This window comes from Zeus faber, assembly GCF_960531495.2.
Source record: "Zeus faber genome assembly, chromosome: 9".
Lineage (NCBI taxonomy): Eukaryota > Metazoa > Chordata > Actinopteri > Zeiformes > Zeidae > Zeus > Zeus faber.
Genome location: NC_137197.1, coordinates 1,906,357 through 1,923,636, shown reverse-complemented (window position 1 = coordinate 1,923,636; position 17,280 = coordinate 1,906,357). Strand labels below are relative to the sequence as shown.

At 43.2% G+C, this 17,280-nt stretch overlaps 1 protein-coding gene across 1 annotated transcript; it reads right to left on the bottom strand.

Annotated features, from left to right (window-relative positions):
- Window positions 1–15,995: 15,995 nt before the first annotated feature.
- Window positions 15,996–16,919, bottom strand: LOC307235261 (olfactory receptor 11A1-like; the record flags this gene model as incomplete). Its single annotated transcript, XM_080007292.1, has 1 exon — window positions 15,996–16,919. One exon carries the CDS (start codon window positions 16,917–16,919, stop codon window positions 15,996–15,998), a length of 924 nt encoding a protein of 307 aa, XP_079863418.1.
- Between the last annotated feature and the right edge of the window lie 361 nt (window positions 16,920–17,280).

Sequence of the window (17,280 nt, the reverse complement as noted above, 5' to 3'; positions counted from 1 at the left end):
GGTCAGCACACATGGCTGTCTGATGAAAACTTGCTCAAGGACACTTCAGCAGGCTACCAGGTGGAGCCGGGGATGGAACCAGCAATCTTCCAATTACTATACGTCCCACTCTGCCTTCGAGCACACACTGCTCCTTATACACTGAACATATCACCTGTGAGGCTGAGTTCAGGCAGCACTGAACGCCATGCAGTGACATCCTGGACATTCACTATGAAAACAGCATCAGTTGATCAATCATCCAGACCATATGTCCTGGTTTCCTGGTGTCTCTGGTTCTCAGAGCTGTGGACATTTTCAAGATATGGGACCAAGATGTGTGGCCTTCTACAGAGCCAAGGCAGATAATCTCTGGTCATCCCAGTGCAGCAGCTGCTCCAATGGGCCTGTCCTCCCATGACTATGTACCCTCTTGGATGGGGTTCTGCAACACTCTGCGTTTGGAGCTCAGAGTTTCCTCCTGCTCTTGGTTCCTCGTGTGTTAAGAAGATATAAAGTTGGAAGCAGTAATGAAAGACAGAGTGTGACTGCTCTGTAACAAAACACAGCAGTAGAAATGCTCAAAGATCTGTGAGCATGCAAATGCCTGTGTCATTGTCATGATTGACATGTTGGTTTAAGTCAGTACTGTCCTATGTGACTGTCCTTGTTTTTTAAAATCTGTGCTGAAGCGCATTCCAATACTATACTACTTGTATATAAACCTATAAATGGCCTTGCATTTCAGTGTATAAAAGAAATGTAAGAGGTATACACAACCCAGCAAGAACTCTCAGGTCCACCGGCAGTGGTCTTTTAGCCATCTTTCGTACCAACTCTCAAACATTGACTTGGGGCACTGTATCTATCTCCCAAGTAAATGGAACACCCTGCCGGAGGAGAGAGGCCCCTGCACTCAACACTTTTAACAGCAGGTTAAAAACCTTGCAGTCCACTACAGTCTGACTGACTTCGGTGTGTGTGTGTGTTTGTGTGTGTGTTCTCTACGTTGTGAGATTTGTGTGTGTGCTCTGTATGCTGTGAAATCTGTTTATTCTGCACTGACCTTTATGATTGCACAGACATTTTCTGCTGCTGTTTCTGTTTTTGTTTCTGTTGATGTTGTTGTTTCAGTTGTTGCTGCTGTTGTTGTTGCTGCTGTTTCTGTTGTTTCTGTTGTTTTTGCTGTTTCCATTGTTGCCGTTGTTGCTATTGTTGTTTCAGTTGTTGCTTCTGTTGTTTTAGCTGCTGTTTCTGTTGTTTCTGTTGCTGCTGCTGTTGTAGTTTCTCCCAACTATGTTGTTTCTGTTGTTGCTGCTTCTTCTGTTGTTGTTCCTGTTGTTGCTGTGGTTGCTGTTGCTGCTGTTTCTGTAGTTGCTGCTGCTGCTTTTGTTGTTGCTGCTATTAGTGCTGCTGCTGCTGTTGTTGTTGTTGTTGTTGTTGTTGTTGTTGTTGTTGTTGTTGTTGTTGTTGTTGTGGCTGCTGCTGTTGTTGTTTCTGTTGCTGCTGGTGTTGTTGTTGCTGCTGCTTTTGTTGTTGCTGTTGTTTCAGTGGCATTCTTTTGAAATTACCAACTGACAACTATGTTCTTTTTTTGGTCTCTTTGATTTCATTTGATTCCACAGACATTTTCTGTTGTTTCTGTTATTTCTGCTGTTTCCACTGTTGTTTCTGTTGTTATTTCAGTTGTTGCTGCTGTTGTTTTTGTTGCTGTTGTTGTTGCTGCTGTTTCTGTTGTTGCTGCTGTTGTTGCTACTGCTGTTGTAGTTGTTTTTGTTGTTGTTTTTGTTATTGCTGATGCTTCTGTTGTTTCTGTTGTTGTTTCTGTTTTTTTGGTGCTGTTGCTGCTGTTTCTGCTGCTGTTTCTGTTGATTCTGCTGTTGCTGCTACTGCTGTTGTAGTTGTTTTTGTTGCTGTTTTTGTTATTGTTGTTTCTGGTATGAATGTTGCTGCTGCTGTTGTTGTTGTTGTTTCTCCTGTTTCTGTTGTTGTTTTTGTTGTTGCCACTGTTTCTTTTGTTAGTTCTGTTGTTCTTGCTATTTCTGCTGCTTCTGTTGTTTGTGCTGTTTCTGTTGTTGTTTCTGTGGTTGCAGGTGTTGCTGCTGTTGTTTCTATTGTTGCTGCTGCTGTTGTAGTTGTTTGTGTTGTTGTTTTTAGTATTGTTTCTGTTGTTGAGGCTGCTGGTGTTGTTGATGTTTCATGTTGCTGCTGGCGTTGTTGTTTCTGTAGATTTTTTTGTTATCGGTTTTGTTGTTGCTGCTGTTTCTGCTGTAGTTGTTTCTCCTGTTTCTGTTGTATTGTTCCGGTTTCTGTTGTTGCTGCTGTTTCTTTTGTTGCTGGTGTTGCTGCTGTATCGTTCAGGTTTCTGTTGTTGCTGTGGTTTCTGTTTTTGCTGCTGTTTCTGTTGGTTTTGTTGTGGTTTTGTTATTGTTTTTGTTGTCTCCTGTTTCGGTTGTTAATGTTGTTGCTGTTGCTGTCGTTGCTGCTGTTTCTGTTGTTGCTGGTGTTTCTGTTGGTGTCGTTGCAGCTGCTGCTGTTGTTATTGCAGCTGTTGTTGTTATTGTTTGTGTTGTTGCTGTTGCTGCTGTTGTATTTGTTGCTGCTTGTGTTAATGTGTTGTGTTCTGTTTCTGTTGTTGTTGTCGTTTTTGTTATTTCTGCTGCTGTTGCTGCTGTTGTTTTGCTGCTGCTTTTAAGCTGTTTCTGTAAATTATTCTGTAGTTGTTTCTCCTGTTTCTGTTGTGGCTCCTGTTTCTGTTGTTAGTTCTGTTGTTCTTTCTATTTCTGCTGTTGCTACTGCTGTTGTATTTGTTTTTGTTGTTGTTGCTTCTGTTGTTTCTCCTGTTTGTCTTGTTCCTGGTGTTGTTTCTGTTGTTGCTGCTGTTTCTGTTGTTGTTTCTGTTGTTTCTGTTGTTGCCACTGTTTCTGTTGTTTCTGCTGTTTTTGCTGCGGTTGCTGTTGTTTCTGTTGTTGCTGTTACATTGCATTACATTAAATTGCATTTAGCAGGTGTTGCTGCTGTTGTATCTATGGTTGCTGCTGTTGGTGCTACTGCTGTTGTGGTTGTTTGTGTTGTTGTTTTTGGTATTGTTTCTGTTGTTGCTTTTGTTGTTGATGCTGCTGGTGTTTTTGCTGCAGCTGCTTTTGTTGATATTTCTGTCACTGCTGCTGTTGTTGTTTCTGCTGTTGTAGTTGTTATTGTAGATTTTTTGTTATTGGTTTTGTTGTTGCTGCTGTTTCTGGTGTTACTGCTGTCTTTGTGGTTGTTCCTGTTGTTGCTGTTGTTTCTGTTGTTGCTGCTGTTTCTGTTGTTGCTGCTGTTGTATCTGTGGTTGAGGTTGTTTCTGTTGTTGCTGCTGCTGTTGTTGCTGTTGTTGTTGTCGTTGCTGCTGTTTCTGTTGCTATTTCTGTTGTTGCTGCTATTGTTGCTGCTGCTGTTGTTGTTGTTTTTGCCATTGTTTCTGTTGTTGCTGCTGTTTCCGTTACGGTTTCTATTGATGCTGCTGTTTCTGTTTTTGCTGCTGTTTCTGTTGTTGTTTCTGTTGTTGCTGTTGCTGCTGTTTTTTTTTGTTGCTGAAGTTGTTGTTGTTTCTGTTGGTGCTGCTTTTGCTGCTACTGCGGTTGTAGTTGTTTTTGTTGAGGTTATTGTTTTTGATGTTGTTGCTGCTGGTGTTGTTGCTGCGGCTGCTGTTTCTGTTGTTTCTGTTGTTGCTGCTGTTGCTGTTGTTTCTGTTGTTGCTTCTGTCATTGCTGCTGTTTCTATTGTTTCTGTTGTTGCTGCTGTTTCTGTAGTTGTTGCTGTTGTTGCTGCGGTAGTTGGGTTTCTGTTGTTCCTGCTGCTATTGTTGCGGTTGTTGCTGTCGTTACTGCTGTTTCTGTTGCTATTTCTGTTGTTACTGCTGCTGCTGCTGCTGCTGCTGTTGTGGTTTCTGTTGTTGCTGCTGTTGCTGCTGTTGTTTTTGCTGCTGTTTCTGTTATTACTGCTGTAGTTTTTTTCCCATGTTTATGTTATTTATGTTTTGTTTCTGTTGTTGTTTTTGTTGTTGCTGCTGTTGCTGCTGTTTCGTTTGTTTCTGTTGTTTCTGTTGTTGTTGCTGTTTCTGTTGTTGTTTCTGCTCTTGCTTCTGTTTCTCTTGGTACTGCTCCTGTTTATGTTGTTGTTGTTGTTGTTTCTGTTGTTGCTGCTGTTGTTGCTACTGCTGTTGTAGTTATTTTTGTCATTGTTTTTGTTGTTGTTTCTGTTGTTGTTGTTGCTGCTGGTGTTGGTGTTTCTGGTGCTGCTGCTGTTATTGTTGCTGTTATTGTTGCTGCTGGTGTTGTTGTTGCTTCTGTTGTTGTTGTTTCTGCTGGTGTTGTTGTTGCTACTGCTGTTGTTGATGTTTCTGTCGCTGCTGTTGTTGTTGTTGCTGCTGTTTCCCCTCACGGTTTCTGTTGCTGTTGTTTCTGTTTTTGCTGCGGTTTCTGCTGTAGTTGTTTCTCCGGTTTCTGTTGTTTCTGTTGTTTCTGTTGCTGATGTTTCTGTTATTGTTTCTGTTGTTGCTGCTGTTTCTGTTGCTGTTTCTGTTGTTGTTTCTGCTCTTGCTTCTGTTTCTCTTGTTGCTGCTGCTGTTTATGTTGTTGTTGCTGTTGTTTCTGTTGTTGCTGCTGTTGTTGTTGTCTCCGTTGTTGCTGCTGTTGTTGCTGCTGCTGTTGTAGTTGTTTTTGTTATTGTTTTTGTTGTTGTTTTTGTTGTTGTTTCTGCTGGTGATGGTGTTTCTGTTGCTGCTGCTGTTGTTTCTGCTATCATTTCTGCTGCTGTTGTTGTTGCTTCTGTTGTTGTTGTTTCTGTGGTTGCTGCTGCTGTTTTTGTTGATTTTGTTTTTGTTTTTGTTATTGTTTTTGTTGTTGTTGTTGCTGCTGTTGTTTTTGTTGCTGTTTCTGTTGAGCCGTTGTTGAAGTTGTTGCTGTAGTTGTTTCTCCTGTTTATGTTGTCTCAGTTGCTGCTGGTGTTGTTGCTGCTGCTGTTGTTGTTAATTTTGTTGCTGCTGCTGTTGTTTTTGTTGTTGTTTTTGTTTCTTTTGGTAGTACTGTTGCTGCTGTTTCTGTTGCTGCTGTTTCTGTTGTTGTTGCTGCGTTTTTTTGTTGCTGTTGGTTCTGCTGTTGTTGTTGTTGTTTCTGTTTTCGCTGCTGCTTTTGCTGCTGTTGTTTTTGCTGCTATTTCTGGTGTTGCTGCTGTAGTTGTTCCTCCTGTTTATATTTTTGTTCTGTTTCTGTTGTTGTTTCTGTTGTTGCTTCTGTTGCTGCTGTTTGTGTTGTTGCTTTTGTTTCTGCTGTTGTTGCTGCTGTTTCTGTTGTTGCTGTTGTTTCTGTTGTTATTGCTGTTTTTTCTGTTGTTGCTGCTGTTTCTTTTGTTGTTTCTGTTGTTGCTGCTGTTTCTGCTGTTTCTGTTGTTGCTGTTTTTTCTGTTGTTTCTGCTGTTTCTATTGTTGTTTCTGTGATTGCGGTTGCTGCTGGTTCTGTTGTTGCTGCTGTTTTTTCTATTGCTGTTGTTGTTGTTGTTGCTTTTGTTATTGTTGCTGTTGGTTTGCTGTTGTCTCTGTTATCGCTCCAGAAGGGAGGAGGGGGCAGTCTGTCGGCGCCCTGGTGGAAGGAGGCCGGTCGACCGTGCTGTTCCAGGGAACTCAGGTCCTCTGGGAGAAGACCTGTTAATTTCTTTTGGACATTTTTTTGGATGAGGTATGGGAACCTTGTTTCAGAGTCCGGTGTTTTATTAATTTAAGGTATAGGAACCCTGGGTCAGAGTCTGTATTATCAAGGTATAGTAACCCTGTGTCAGAGTCTGTTTAAAGCATTTATTTTTATTTTTGTTCTCTGCTTGGTGGCAAGGGGGAGTAGGCTTTGGCCAGGAATTCTTCCTGGCCTCAGTTTGGTGTTGGGGGTATGTGGTGGATGGGGTGGCTTAAGTAGCCACACCTGATGCTCGTTGGTTGGACTAACGCGCATCAGGTTTAAAAACCCTGCCCACACACTCAGTCAGGATGGAAGCCCGGTGTCATGACATGTTCCATCTGCTCCTGGCTGATTCCAGCTAGCCTCATATCTACAATAAACTGGTGTTTGCAACCCCCCGTCGCTGTGCCAGAGGTCCCTGAAAACGCCACTTGGGTGGCGTATGGTGGTGAATCTGGTTAAGGTAATAATGTGATTTAGGTGTTACATGCATTTGAAATAATGCGATTACTGAAAACCTGACTTTACATGGCAAGGGGCCTAGGCAGGTTATTGACAGGAAGTATTTTCTTTACTGTCTGGGGAAAAACCTCCAACAACCTTCCTGGACATTTTCTTGAATATTTCATCATTTCAGTTTTTGCACCTATACATATATCTCACTATACAGGTACATCTCATAAAATTTGAATATCATGAAAAAGTTCAATATTTTGTCACTCATTTCAGAAAGTGAAACCCATATATTATATAGATTCATTACAATTTTGATGATTGTGGCTATAGATAATCAGAAAATTTGAATATTGTGAAAAAGTACAATATTGGAGAGTCATGATGTCACACCCTAATCAGCTAATGAACTCAAAACACCTGCAAAGGTTTCCTGAGCCTTGAAATGGTCTCTCAGTCTTGGTCAGTAGGCTACACAATCATGGGGAAGACTGCTGACGTGACAGATGTCCAGAAGACAGTCATTGACACTCTCCACAAGGAGGCTAAGCCACAAAAGGTCATTGCTAAAGAAGCTTCTTGTTCATAGAGTGCTGTATCCAAGCATATTCATAGAAAGTTGAGTGGAAGGAAAAAGTGTGGTAGGAAAAGGTGCACCAGCAAAAGGGATAACCGCAGCCTTGAGAGGATTGTCAAGCAAAATCCATTCAAGAGTTTGGGGGAGCTTCACAAGGAGAGGACTGAGGCTGGAGTCAGCGCATCAAGAGCCACTACGCACAGACCAATCCTAGGCATGAGCTCCAAATGTCACATTCCTTGTGTCAAGCCACCCCTGAAGCAGAGACAATGTCAGAAGTGTCTTACCTGGCCTGTGGAGAAAAAGAACTGGACTGTTGCTCAGTGGTCCAAGGTCCTCTTTTCAGATGAAAGTACATTTTGCATGTCATTTGGAAATCAAGGTCCCAGAGTCTGGAGGAAAAGTGGAGAGGCACAGAATACACATTGCTTGAAGTCCAGTGTGAAGTTTCCACAGTCAGTGATGGTTTGGGCTGCCATGTCATCTGCTGGTGTTGGTCCACTGTGTTTTCTGAAGTCCACAGTCAACACAGCCATCTTCCAGGAAATTTTAGAGCACTTCATGCTTCCTTCTTCTGACAAACTTTATGGAGATGCTGATTTCATTTTCCAGCAGGACTTGGCACCTGCCCACACTACCAAAGCTACCAAAAGCTGGTTTAATGACCATGGTGTTACTGTGCTTGATTGGCCAGCAAACTCGCCTGATCTGAAGCCCATAGAGAATCTATGGGGTGTTGTCAAGAGGAAGATGAGAGACACCAGACCCAACAATGCAGATGACCTGAAGGCTGCTATCAAAGCAACCTGGGCTTCCATTACACCTGAGCAGTGCCACAGGCTGATCGCCTCCATGCCACGCCGCATTGATGCAGTAATTCATGCAAAAGGTGGCCCGACCAAGTATTGAGTGCATAGAAATAAATATACTTTTCAGAAGCCTGACGTTTCTGTTTAAAATATCCTTTTTTTAAAATTGATCTTATGTAATATTTTAATTTTCTGAGACACAGAATTTTGGGTTTCCATTATCTATAGCCACAATCATCAACATTTCAAGAAATAAAGGCTTGAAATATTTCACTCTGTGTAATGAATCTATATAATATATGGGTTTCACTTTCTGAGATGAGTGACAAAAAATATTGAACTTTTTCATGATATTGTAATTTTATGAGATGTACCTGTGTATATAGCTCCCTCATCAAACTCCACATAAAAATGCTCTCTCACTTTCCATCCAAAAGGGAAAATGTTTACTGACGGTTGCTATGGTGTCTGTCTATCTGCCAAAACAACTCTTTACAGGTTTTGTGGTGTATGTGAAGTGGTTGTTAATGACTTAGTTGTCCTTCAGTTATTTTTTGTCCATTTTTGGATTGTAAGGTTTAAGGCCGCGGTACTGCCATAACTTTGACAGGAAGAGGCCACGGGACCAGTTTTGTTCCAGTTTTCCTGGACCTAATTCAGTTTTTCAATACATGTTGTCGTCCAATGTTCATGTTTTTGTGTAAATGTTGTTGGTTTCTATGTTGATAAATGGGAAAGAGGGGGGTTGGTGGTGGCTCTCCATAACAAAAAACTGTGCTCTTGTCATTCTACAGGGCGTCCACAGGACAGTTATTGCAGCAGTTCTTGATGATTTAAGAATTAATAAAGAGTTGCATTGCAGGTTGAGAACTTGAACTCCACTTGCAGACTAACTCTGTCCTGGATGCAAATGGCACAAATACTCTGTGTTGTATGTCCAGCATGCTGACAGCACAGGTTTAAAATAAATAAAAATAAGGCCACGGTTGGACTGTACGCTGCTTTGGTGGCTTTAAAATAGCCTTAGGTATCACTGGGGTCTTCCAGGGCCCTTTCAATCCACAGGGTGTTCTTGAGACTACTGCGTAGTACCTCAGCCTTGGTTTTAGAATGAGTGTCTATTTTGGCCTCTTTTGGTGTCATTCTGCCCAGTGCAGAAGCTTTTCTGCTCCTTGGTGATGAGATGCTCTGCTTCTGCTTCATTCTTATCAAACCAGTCCTGGTGTTTTCTGGTATGATTTCCAGCCCAATTAAACCTAAAATGACTCGGAACAAATATCCACAGTTAGTGATTATTTATTTATGCCTCACGACCCCAATTGAAGAATTCTTCCTGGTTATATTTGACTCAACTGCTAATATTTTATAAATATATTACTTAATATTTTATTTCAACTTTTTTTTTTTTTTTGTCCTGTATGGATCCCTTTTTCCCCCCCCACTGTATTTAATTCAATTAAATATGACACAGAGGTAAAGTACTGAAATGGTTATATTATTAATAAGGGGGATTTTAATTTTCACTCAGCTGTTACCTACTTGGATTGGAATCAATTCAGTTAAATTAGATATGTCACACAACAGAGAAAGGTAAGATATGGGAGTCATGAGAGGTGAGATAATTATACAAATTCAATACATTTACATTTACATTTAGTCATTTAGCAGACGCTTTTATCCAAAGCGACTTACAAGGGAGAATAACATTCAGATACATTGCGACAGAGATTAGTGTAATAAAAACATTGGTGTAGCAATAAATACTGCAAGGTGGTGCTAAGTAATTGTAGATTAGGACAGGAGGTACTCACTGAAGAGCTGGGTCTTCAGGTGCTTCTTAAAGACAGAGAGGGAGGTCCCCGCTCTGGTCATTTTTGGCAGCTCGTTCCTCTAACGTGGAACTACAAATGAGAATAGCCTGGATTGCCGTGGCTGTATGGCCGGCAGAGCCAGGCGACGCTCATTTGACGAGCGCAGCATCCGGGGGGCAACATGTGCTCTTACAAGAGCACTTAAGTAGGCGGGAGCATTCTCAGCAATCACTCTGTAGGCCAGCATAAGAGACTTGAACTTGATGCGGGCGGCTACAGGTAACCAGTGGAGCTCGATGAGCAGCGGAGTGACATGTGCCCTCTTTGGCTGGTTGAACACCAGTCGCGCCGCCGCATTCTGTATCATCTGAAGTGGCTTCACCGCACAGGCCGGCAAGCCTGTTAAGAGGGCGTTGCAGTAGTCGAGACGGGACATCACCAAGGTTTGTACCAGCAGTTGAGTGGCATATTGGGTCAGGTACGGCCTGACTTTTCGGATGTTGAGTAGTGCGAAGCGGCAGGACCGGGAGACGGCGGCAACATGGTCCGAGAATGTCAGTTGGTCATCAATAATGACACCAAGATTCCTTGCAGCCTTGGTAGGAACAAGAGATAGAGAGTCGATTTTAATATCAATGTTGTGATAAATACCTTGTTTGGCCGGGAAGACCAGCAGTTCCGTTTTCGCCAGATTTAGTTGAAGATGATAATCCTTCATCCATGTGGATATGTCAGCGAGACAATCCGAGATCCGCGTCGAGACAGTAGGGTCGTCGGGCGGGAAGGACAGATAGAGTTGAGTATCATCCGCATAGCAGTGATATGAAAAGCCATGTGAGCGGATGATCGGGCCCAGTGAGGTGGTGTATATGGCAAAGAGTAGGGGTCCTAGCACCGAGCTTTGGGGCACCCCTGTGGTGAGGTTGTGAGGCACAGACAGCTGGCCTCGCCATGTCACACTGAACGAGCGCCCAGTGAGGTAAGATTCGAACCAGGAAAGTGCACTGCCCGTTATGCCCATGCTTGAGAGTATGGACAGGAGTATGCAATGATTGACAGTGTCAAAAGCAGCTGATAAGTCTAGCAGAATGAGAACCGAGGATTTGGCAGCAGCTCTAGCAGTTTTTAAGGCCTCTGTCACAGACAACAGGGCTGTTTCGGTGGAGTGACCACTTTTGAAGCCAGATTGAAGTGTATCAAGAAGGTTGTTTCTTGACAGGTACTCTGTAACCTGTCTAGAGACCGCCCTCTCTAAGGTTTTGGAAAGGAATGGGAGGAGAGAGACCGGCCGATAGTTTCCTACTTGATTGGGATCGAGTGAGGGTTTTTTGAGCAGTGGTGCGACCCGAGCCGCTTTGAAAGCGGAAGGGAAAGTGCCGGAAGTTAGGGAAGAATTAATCACATGTGTGATTGCCGGGGTGATAGCCGGTGATATAGCTTGAAGGAGGTTGGATGGGATCGGATCTAGCGGACAGGTAGTAGGACGGCTACATGTTAGTAGTTTAGATACCTCACTTTCAGCGAGGGGGGTGAAACCAGGGAACGATGAGCCTAGGGCTGGAGAAGACAGGTTGTGAGTAAGTTGTTTAGTGAATTGGCTGCTGATGGCTGCCACTTTGTTAGTAAAAAAGGAGGCAAGGCAGTCAGCAGTGAGGTTAGTAGCTGGGGGAGGTGGTGGAGGGTAAAGCAGAGACTTGAAGGTGGTGAATAACTTACGTGTGTCTGTGGCACCGTTGATCCTATCGTTGAAGAAGGCCTTCTTGGCAGCAGTGATGCTGGAAGAGAAGGAGGACAGCAGTGTCTGGTAGCTAGCAAGATCCTCAGTTGTTTTGGATTTGTGCCATTTCCTCTCGGCTGCTCTGAGGTCAGTGCGCGTTGTCCGGAGGGTGTCAGTCAGCCAAGGGTGCGACTGGGTTGAACGAGCAGGTCTGGTGGATTGTGGACACAGGCTCCAGACATGAGCTCAAGGTGGAGCAGAGGGAGTCAGTGGCATCATTAACCTGCAGAGAGGAGAAAGTGCCGTGGGGCAGAAGAGAAGAGGAGAGCACAGAGGAGAAGTGGGTGGGAGACAAGTTGCGGAGATTGCTGCGGATAGTAACCATGGGTGGGGAGGTGGGGGGTTGTTTTGGTAGCTGGACATTGAAGTGGATGAAGAAGTGGTCAGAGAGATGAAGAGGAGTGACCCATAGGTTGTCGGTGGTACAGCTCCGAGCAAGAATGAGATCAAGCTCTTTGCCAGCCTTGTGAGTCGGTGGAGTCGGGACCTGTCTTAGGTCGAACGAGCGAACCAAAGACAGGAAGTCAGCCGAGCTCGCACTGTCCAAGTGGATGTTCATGTCTCCGAGGACGAGCATGGGACACTCATGCTCAGGGATTGATGACAGCAGGGTGTCAAGCTCATGTAGGAAGTCACCTAGTTGTCCTGGTGGACGGTAGATGACGACCACATAGGCTTTCACCGGAGCAGTCACCAAGATGGCGTGATATTCAAAGGAGGCAAAGTTGTTTAAAGGCAGCAGTGGATTAAATTTCCATGTGTTGGAAATTAGCAGGCCAGTCCCACCACCACGGCCAGATGGTCTGGATGTGTGGGAGAATGAGTAGTTAGTGGAGAGTGCAGCCGGGGTTGCGCTATCTTCCGGTTTAATCCATGTCTCAGTGAGAGCAAGGAGCTCTAAGGAGAGTTGGTTGGCATGACCAGAAATGAAGTCTGCCTTGTTAACTGCAGATTGACAATTCCACAAGCCAACAGAGAAGGAGGTCTTTGCAGAAGATGTTTGCTGCAGGGACCTGAGGTTACCCGGATTGCATCGGCGTATGGTATAACGACGCTTTCTGGGTGACCTTGAAGTTGTAGGGATGCGGTAGTAGCACATTTTGTATGGAGTGAGAGAAAGAAGGCAGGTTTGCCTTGTTCGGTGTCCTTGCTTCGGTTGACGTGCAGAGGTAGACGTGCGTCTTTACACGAGAGCGACTACAAATGGGCCAACGCTTGAAGCTAACGCTTCAAGGGCAGGACCATAAATAGGTGATAGAATACAGCTGCTGGTGTGATTAGGGTTGCACCTGGCTAAGAGCACGCCCACATAAGAGAGGACTTACCTGAATAGGGGGTGTGTCTGGAACACAAGCTTGTTGGCAGATCAGCAAATAGCAGTGAAATGTACAGAGTCAGTCCCGTAGTCCAAGTTGCAATACTACAATACGAGCAGTGATACACTACACAGCAACCTCAGCACTAGAGCTCGACTCAGAGTTAGTTTGTAGTGCAGGGTATTTATCCCTGTCCAGCGGAAGGAGGACACGCCCAGAAAGTTAGACAAAGGGTTTACTGATTAGAGGGAGTTGCTTGGCTCACACCCTTGCTGATGGCTGAGCAGTTAGCAGCAGATATGCCGGTACTACCCTGAAACCATAGCTGGTTTCAGGGTAGTACCGGCATATCTGCTGCTAACTGCTGACAAAGTAAGTGCCAAATAAGACTGAACCAGCAATAATAACAAGAAAAACAACAGCAAAGGACAGCAACAAACGACAACAATAAAACAGATTTAGTCAGTAATGCACTTCTATTTGACGTGCAGAGGTAGACGTGCGTCTTTACACAGAGCGTCTTCACACAAGAGCGACTACAAATGGGCCAACGCTTGAAGCTAACGCTTCAAGGGCAGGACCATAAATAGGTGATAGAATACAGCTGCTCATGTGATTAGGGTTGCACCTGGCTAAGAGCACGCCCACATAAGAGAGGACTTACCTGAATAGGGGGTGTGTCTGGAACACAAGCTTGTTGGCAGATCAGCAAATAGCAGTGAAATGTACAGTCAGTCCAGTAGTCCAAGTTGCAATACTACAATACGAGCAGTGATACACTACACAGCAACCTCAGCACTAGAGCTCGACTCCTTTTTACTGTATATAAAGGTCACCAACAGATTAAGATTCAAGATAGGCAGCTGTTTATGTTGAGAATAGTAAGTCAATAAAATTGTCAATACAACTTAAAAGTCAATAGAAAATAATCAAATGTATGAGTTAGGAAGCAAATGAAAGTCATTGAATTGATAAGAAGAATCTTTAATTATCACACAGCACACCACACTACAACACATGCAGGCACACACATGCACATGCTTTGGATGGTGGCCGGTGAAATGAGGCCTCTGCATTTAACAATCCTGGCTTGTCCTTCCTCCTGGGGCGCAGCCAGGAGCAGTGGGCAGCATACGTCGACGCGCCCGGGGACGAGGGACAAGTTGTGAACTAGAATGCTGCAAACAAGGCTGTGGAGACGGTAAAATATGTTTCGTAAATTTAATCAATTGATGCCACTTTTATTGCTTCACCTCTTAAAATATAAAGTGCATTGATGGATCCTGTCTTACACCAAACCTGAGAAGGAATAATCCAGACAATTACAATTCTGTTTAGGTCTTTATAGATCCTCTTCTTTATTCATCTTTAAATCAAACTATTTGAATCTAACTTAGACAATTACTTTATTGTGCAAAGAATGCAAATAAATGTCTCCAAACACTGTCAGACTTACAGTAGGTGTGACATTAGAACCAGGGAAATGAGCAACATAAATACATTTACAATTAGTTATGCACAAATATCCATTACAATTAAAGATTCTTCTTCTTCTCATTATTTTCTATTTTGTCATATTTGTATTATTAGAACACAGGAAGTGATAAAACAAGTGTGTGTGTGTGTGTGTGTGTGTGTGTGTGTGTGTGTGTGTGTGTGTGTGTGTGTGTGTGTGTGTGTGTGTGTGTGTGTGTGTGTGTATATATAAAAACATAGTAAGAATTGTGCAGGAGAGCTAAGAAACCCCAAAGGGCTTATAGTAAACCTCCCTTCTCGGATTTACAATTCATGCGAATACAATGGATATTTGTTTCCGTAACACAATGAGATAAAAAAAACAAAAAAAAAGAATCAAAAAAACTAAATAATAATAAAAATAGCTGCAGGCAGAAATTCAGTTTAGTTGTGTTTGGTATGTATTACAGTTTTCCAGGTTCTCTGAAACGCAGCACGATTTTCCAAGTTACCGTTGAATGCCACATCACCCTGCGGGCTGGACCCCTTGTAAATAAAACAAAGGTTTAACATATAAACACACATACTTAGCACATTGACACAGGTGTATTTTTTTCATATCCAAAGACTATTTCACAACATATTAGACTGAAATAATGACAGTGATGGATGGATTTTGAGAGATGGGGGACTGGTTTCCCAAAGTGATGCTCCTCTGTATTTTATGGCATATTGTCAAAGAGTTGTGTGATAATAGGGGGGATGAATGTCCTTTCCTCATCCAGTTGGATGTGACAGGACATCAGAGTTCATTAAAAATAAGTTGTGAATTTGGTCAGCTGTGCTTTTGAAACGCACATTTATAAATAAAGATACATTTTTGATATTGATGTTGGAAATGGATAACAGATTTAATTTCTTGAACATGGGAGCTGATGGTTCATGGCGATTTGAGACAGTTGCCAATCTTAAACATTTAGTTTAAGTGTCGATTACATTACTTTTTTTGAGTAACAACCCCAAAACTGCTCCTCGGGCGTTGGGACGCAGGGTGGACAGTAAGTTTGTCATATCGTAGGAATGCTATATCACTATCCCATCACTCTTGTGTGGCCTTCATAGCTGGTATGAGTTCTTTACGTTTTTGGCGAAAGCATCCAAATAGTCCTTGTTGATCTACCCGTTGGTTCCTTTTCAATACTTTGCTTTCTCCATGACCCTGACTTTCGTCCTTAAATCTGATGAATTTTGCAACAATCGGCCTGGTTTTCTTCAGTTCTCTCTCCACTTGGTTTTCCAGTCTGATGCACCGTTCCAGCGAAATCCCCTTGATTTTGAACTTATCACAAAGGGTTTCTGTACCTTAGCCTCCAACTCAGCCCAGCTCTCGCTACCAGACTCTTCCATCCCATCAACTGTTGTTTCATCAGGACTGACCTTCCAAGTAGATTCAAGGCAGGAATGACTGGATGTTTTCGCTAATAATTGAAACTTTTGAATCAATTTCAGAAATCTTCAAGGAAGACTGCTTGTCCTTGGTCATTAAATGCGTCTTTTTGGGTGTGGTGGAGGTTTTCATGGAATCCACTTATTCCTTTAGAAAATTCCTCAAGCCTCTTGTTTTTTGTCATTATTTTCAAAAAGTTCTTAAAGCTCAGTTTGCTCCAACAACCAGTTTTTGGCTGTTCCATCAAATCATGAAAATGCGTTGGACAAATAATCCTCACCTCCGCTTGTCACTATCGGCAGCATGACAGCTCTTCCTTATTCTTGTTTCTCAAAATAGCAGATTAATCCTCTCCATGGAAACCTTTTGTAAAAGGCAAAAGGCTTGTATGTTTTCAAGAGAAACCAGAGTAAATACAGTGTGACTTGGTATCTGCTAGGTCTCTGAATCCACCTTCTCCTCAAACATTCAAAAACCCATGATGGATAGATTTACAGAGATTTATGCAGGAGAAAAAAAATGAAGTCAATCTTACTCCCATACGATAATATATTATTATATAATAGTTCGATGACATCATGTCATTGATGAGCTATACTTTGTCATTAATAACTAAAGAAATGTGACATTAAAGTTGTATTTTTCAATTAAACAAAGGTTATTTTAGTTCAAGCAGAGCAGATCTTTACAAATTGCCCTTATTTTGGACATTCTGAATCCATACATGACGGGGTTGAAGAGTGGCTGGCACATCAGGAAGTACAGAGACAAGAATATTCTCAAGGAAGCAGGAACACTGCTCACATCGAAGCGGCTCTGAAAGACCTCGAAGCAGCAGCCGAAGGAGAAGTTGATGAGGGAGGTGAGGTGGGGAGAGCAGGTGGACACTGCTTTCTGCCTCGTCTCCCTGGAGCCCACCAGGCAGATCCTCAGGATCCGGATGTAGGAGAACAGGATGAGAACCAGAGGAACTATGATAGAAAGTATAGTAACGAAGATTCCATAGACGTTGTTGACGGTGGTGTCAGAACAGGCCAGTCGGACCACATAGTAGTTGTTGCAATACAGTGTGTTCATAACGTTCCCACAGAACAGCAGTTTGACGCTCAACACCAGAATGATGAGGACGCTCAAAGAATACAACCAGACAACCATGATGAAAAGAGGAGCCACCTTTTTGGTGGTCATACGTGTGTTATAATGGAGGGGACAGCAGATAGCGAGGTACCGGTCGTAGGACATGACCGCCAAGGTACAAAACTCAATTTGGACGTAAGTGTAGAGGCAGTAGATCTGCAGGAAGCAGGCGGAGGTGGACACGGTGTGGGTGTCAGAGAGGATCTGCTGCAGCAGGAAGGGAAACAAGCCGGCGCTGCCGTACAGTTCATTCACCAACAGGCTGCACAGAAACACGTACATGGGCTCGTGTAAGCTCCTCTTGATGCAGATCAGGACGATCAGAAACACATTGGCAGCAACAATCACAATATACAACAATAAAACAGCCGTGAAGCAGAAGTACTTCAAACGCCCCAAGTCCACGTAAGCACTCAGTATGAAAAATGGAAAGTCAGTCGAGTTCACCATGATTCTCCTTTAACTCCAAGATGTTGATGGCTGAAGATCTCTCATTTGTTTCTGATTTGTCTCAAAGTCAAACATCTGATCTGATTGGATCCTGTTCTCAACACAGTGTCCAAACATTTGGTGAAATCAGCATTTTCCACAAGCTGAAACTTACCAGTTTCTCTCTGAGTTCAGAAAAGGAGCTGAAAGCTTTCAAGTCCATTTTGTAAGTGAGGTGGTGTGGTGCAGACCTGTGAGCATGTCTGCCGCTGTGTTGGACAGAGAGCAGTCACACTGTCCGTCCTTCATCACTGCTTCCTACTTTATATCTTCTCAACATACGAGGAAGCGAGAGCAGCAGGAACCTCTGAGACTCATCAAG